This window comes from Barbus barbus (assembly GCF_936440315.1).
Source record: "Barbus barbus genome assembly, chromosome: 2".
Taxonomy (NCBI): Eukaryota; Metazoa; Chordata; class Actinopteri; order Cypriniformes; family Cyprinidae; genus Barbus; species Barbus barbus.
Genome location: NC_136730.1, coordinates 2,434,804 through 2,439,599, shown reverse-complemented (window position 1 = coordinate 2,439,599; position 4,796 = coordinate 2,434,804). Strand labels below are relative to the sequence as shown.

Below are 4,796 nucleotides of genomic sequence, written 5' to 3'. Positions count from 1 at the left end.
TATTGTTGATAATCTAGTGTCTGATTAACAGGCAGGACTTAAGATAATTAGACAAACACGGCTGGACAAGAAACAACTAATGATCACATTAAACGAGGACAGGAAACAAACCAAATATGGAAACATGAGGCGGGAACACAAGACAAACACAACACTACAAACATGATGGTTATGCTGATTAATTTTATTTTAGATTATTCCTTTTAGGAACTGATCTTATTTTGAACTAATACTAATAATGAAACTAAAGGATAGGTGAAACTTTCCAAACATGATAATGTTAATGTTTTCTTTGACTCGTATATCAGTAATTTAGATGGATGTAGACAAGCATGGAAATAAAAAAAATGTATGAAAATGAATTAGATTGTTCTTTTTTTGGAGCCGGGGGGGTTGCATTCCATTTCATTTGCATTTTGCAAGATTTGTTTTGTAAATCAGACTTGACTTGAGGTGAAGGTGAAGGTGTGCTGAGAAAAGCAATTCTGGAGATCCTATGAAGTGTGAAATATATTCAGCAAGCTGCCAGTGAGAATTTTCTAAGGGTGGAGACTCAAGCTGCTAAGAGAAATGCAAATAAAAAGAGGGAGGGATGGTAGAAATTAAGCTGAAGTCAACTTGTCAGCTGTCATATCGTTGCCATATCTGACCATCACAAAACTGGTTAATCGTCTTTAAAAACAAGATGGAGAGACTCGATTACCTGATTTTACTTTTGGGTGAGTACAAATGACACGTGCCTGTCAGATGATGTACATTTATAGATGCTGTTTACCTTTTCTTTATACAAAAGAATCAAATGAAATGTAAACTTCCTCGAAAGCAATGGAAATATTTATTTTTGTAACAGGTGTCTTTTCCATTCAAGGCAGCTCTGAAAACATGGAAGGTAAACCGTTATGGTAGCTAAGGTCCCATTAGTTAACATCAGTTAATGTATTAACTAATATCGACTATTGCACAGCATACAGTATTTAATTTTTTTTATATATATTTGTTATTGTTGGTTAATTACATACAACTGTTCATTGTTAGTTTGTGTAAGCGCACATCCATATAATAACTTTGGTGATTTGATGTCGTATCAAATGGAATATATTTTAACCCAAGTGAAATGTATTGAAATGTTACACATTGAGTCTTGACCTGCTGTCTATTCAAATGTTTTAGAGAATTTGGCATTAAAAGGAACGGCTGTACAGTCGACCACATATTACAGCTGGGGAGCGGCAAACGCCATCGACGGCATCAGATATGCTCCAGGTGAAGCCTCATCCTGCTCCATCACATTAAACGGGCTCAACCAGTGGTGGAGGCTGGACCTGCTGCAATATTGCGTCATTTACAAAGTGACCATCACCAACAGAGCCGACGGCTACTCAGAGCGTATGACTGGAGTAGAGATCCGCATCGGAAACTCTCTGGAAAACAACGGCAACAACAATCCCAGGTGAAGTTACAAAAACAGTTATGACCGGGTCGGAAGAACTAGATTTGAGCAGGTCACCTGATTGTGTTGTGGTTTCTCTCTTTCCCTCTGCAGATGTGCTGTCGTTACTTCACATGTTCCACCAGGTGGTACTGTCAGTTTCAATTGCAACGAAATGAGAGGCCATTATGTAAACATGTACCTGCCTAACATCCAGACGCATCTCACACTGTGTGAGGTGGAGGTCTATGGAACAGGTAATTTCTGACACCTAATTAATTCTAGACTGTTAAGGTGCAGTCATATTACTCTTACTAAAAAATAAGCATGGTTTTAGTAACCAATGTAGTAACCATATTGGCGTATTGAATACGATTGGTATAACCACAATTTGACCTCAAATACCATGGTTAAACTATGGTTAGTGAAGCAAAACCATGGTTAAATTGTGGTTACCATGGTTCAACTATAGCCCAGATAGCACACGTACGTCTGATCTGGAAAGCATCTGCTGTCTACAAACATCTGACAGACGTCTTTCAGGTGTCAGTTTTACATACATTCTAAATCATAAACATCTTAAAGACATCTAATATACGTCTATTTGACATCTGATAGGAAATGTCCGAAAGATGTATTGCAGATGAGCAAACACTCTAAAATATGTGTCTTGCAGATATAAATGCAGACATCAAATTAGACGTCTCCATGATGTACTGTATGTGTGCTATCAGGGAACCATGTTTTCTTTTTTCTTTTTTCTTTTTTGGTTTTATTTGTAGTAAAACCATGGTTAATTTTTGTAAGGATAGTGAGATCTCAAGTGGAAAAAATAGACACATTCAATGTCTATAGTGTATAGATGTATGAAGGATAGCTCACAAAGACGTGTGAATTTGGATTGATGCATTTTTTTAATAATTGTATTAAGCGATTTAGAATTTTAGAGCACCTAACTAATAAACACCTAATCCCCAAACCTTAACCTACCCATTTTATAGTGAATATAAAAATACATAAAATGCAATAGACTGAAATATGCAGGGAAATGACCATTGTAGTAACCATGTAGCATTAAAGTATATTTTAACAGTATCTAATACCACTCTAAACCTATCCATAACTATCTCTTGAAAATAGGTACAGTATAAAGAAAAACATGGTAGAAAGATAAGTGCAATGACAACAATTTATTAATTGCGAAAATATAAAAAAAAATGAGTTCAACAGAGAATGCATTGCAGCTGCAGTCTTCTCTGGTGGAAAACAGTAGGTTTGTGAGAGATTAGAATATATTAGATTAGATTAGATTCATCTTTATTGTCATTGCACATGTAAGGTACAAGGCAACGAGATGCAGAGCAGGACTTGTTCATTGCTGAAAATGTTATCCAGATTATCCAGCCAGCCAACACCACACCAGGCAGCCATTTATGCTCCAGCGCCCGGGGAGCAGTTGGGGGTTTGGTGCCTTGCTCAAGGGCACCTCAGTCATGATATTGAGAGCACTGTAAATTCACTCCCCCCACCTACAATCCCTGCCGGACCTGAGGTTACAAGTCCGCCTCTCTAACCATTAGGCCATGACTGCCTAATGATTGCAGATTGCCCCCGATTGCAGAACTGTTATTCATTTAACGGCTTAAAGTGTAGCCTTATTTAACATTATACATTTTTTCTAAACGAGTTGGCAGCAAATCACATTTAATATTAAGTAAATGAGTAAACTAATAATAGAGTTGAAAACATAATGCCACAACTAAATACAATATAATGAAATGTTAATGCCGCGATTTCAATATGCATTGGATTCATTTGTAAGCCTAAATAATTTAGGTTTTATGTGCATCAAATCAGTCAGAATATTGATGTGGATCTGCTCACTGTGTTTGTTTCTGTTTGACGTGCTTGTTGTTTTGCGTTTTCCAGCTGATAGGAAGAAAGTGTTTCTGAGGTTGAAATTATCCTCCAGTGTTGACGCAACTGCAGTGGGCAACGCATTTCTAAATCAGGTAAGGAAACGTATAAGAAGATAATACAATTCAAATGAAATGGACAAAAGTCTGTTTACACTAAACAGAACCTGCTGTAATAGCTGTGGATGTGTTTTAGCTGCGGTCTGCTCTGGGGTTGAGTTCGGTCTCTGATGTTAAACTGTCCTGGTCGAGACTCCCCTACCAGGACGCAACACATGAGAAGAAACCAGCAAGGTAAGTGTATATTCTTCATATGTTAGTATAGGACAGGTTTATTTTGACACTATGTGTAGACATCGGTTTATACTTCACTACATAAACTACCAAACTACCAAAACTAATACAATTTTTTTTTTTGCTGTTTGGGAAAGATATATTTCTGAATCAATAATTTGGCATGCAGTTAATCAGATGAATTCATGGTAAAAGACATTTCCTTGAATCTCAACGGGCTCTTAGGGACATGCTGGAGAATATGATTATCACAATATTTATGTTTTATTTTTCAGGACTTGTGCTGATAAACGGTAATCTGGATCCACAGACTGAATCTTTCAAGCAGACATTAATTTAGAATTTATTTTCATAATTAATTGACTTCAGCTGACATATTCATTATCTCGTTCTACGTGGTTCATAAAATTGGTTTGAAACATTCTGTATAAATATGCACAAGTACTTAGCCGAATGTACATACAGTATGTTTATTATATGTTTATTTCACCAATGAACACATGGTCATTTCATCAATATAGCAGTTTATCTGAAGGATGATTAAAATAATAATCATGCACCATAACTACTGACAATGTGAGTAGGCACAATTTTTAATGGGATTGTGTATCAGTTAATTTATTACATTTATTACATTAATTTATTAATTTATTGTGTTGTTTGATGTTCAAGAATGACTTGATGTATATTTATCCAGAACAACTGAAATATGACCATGATTGTCTGAGTCATCTTTTAACCCTGAACACACAATATATGAATGTTACGGAGTTGACTACTAAAAAGCTCTCCAAACTTTAATCACTTAACTCCTATGTATATAATAGAAAATTGCAGTTGCGAAGACAGCATGTGCTATTTATGAAGTGAATGACACATGTGACCCTGGAGCACAAAGGCAGTCTTACAGTTTTTTTTCAATTGTTTACACGTAATTTTGAAGACCGGGTTCATTTTTTCAAAATATAATCACAATCATCCAAACACCACACTCAGTTTGCAGAATTCCTAGATTGTTTGCAAAATGACACACTTAAGTCAAAACATATACACATATTTGTGAAAATGCTATTAGTTTTCATTTAACCAACACAGTCCTCAATGATCAGACACTATTGCAGCCAGTTTCACACTGCTGTGATAATAAACACATTTGT

At 35.9% G+C, this 4,796-nt stretch overlaps 1 protein-coding gene across 1 annotated transcript; it reads left to right on the top strand.

The window, feature by feature from the left end:
• Window positions 1-627: 627 nt before the first annotated feature.
• On the top strand, window positions 628-4,437 carry LOC306843080 (fucolectin-1-like). The gene is made up of 7 exons (XM_079374337.1): window positions 628-719; window positions 851-889; window positions 1,171-1,450; window positions 1,544-1,686; window positions 3,359-3,441; window positions 3,542-3,639; window positions 3,915-4,437. The coding sequence occupies exons 1-7, from the start codon at window positions 686-688 to the stop codon at window positions 3,934-3,936; spliced, it is 699 nt and encodes a 232-aa protein (XP_079230463.1). The 5' UTR covers window positions 628-685; the 3' UTR covers window positions 3,937-4,437.
• The last annotated feature ends 359 nt before the right edge of the window (window positions 4,438-4,796 follow it).

What these genes read in the sequence shown, in the direction of transcription:
- LOC306843080 (XM_079374337.1), top strand. Translation starts at nt 686, where the DNA reads ATGGAGAGACTCGATTACCTGATTTTACTTTTGG. An exon ending in AACGGCAACAACAATCCCAG is followed by an intron (nt 1,451 to 1,543) that starts GTGAAGTTACAA and finishes TTCCCTCTGCAG; the next exon opens with ATGTGCTGTCGTTACTTCAC. An exon ending in GCAACGCATTTCTAAATCAG is followed by an intron (nt 3,442 to 3,541) that starts GTAAGGAAACGT and finishes GATGTGTTTTAG; the next exon opens with CTGCGGTCTGCTCTGGGGTT.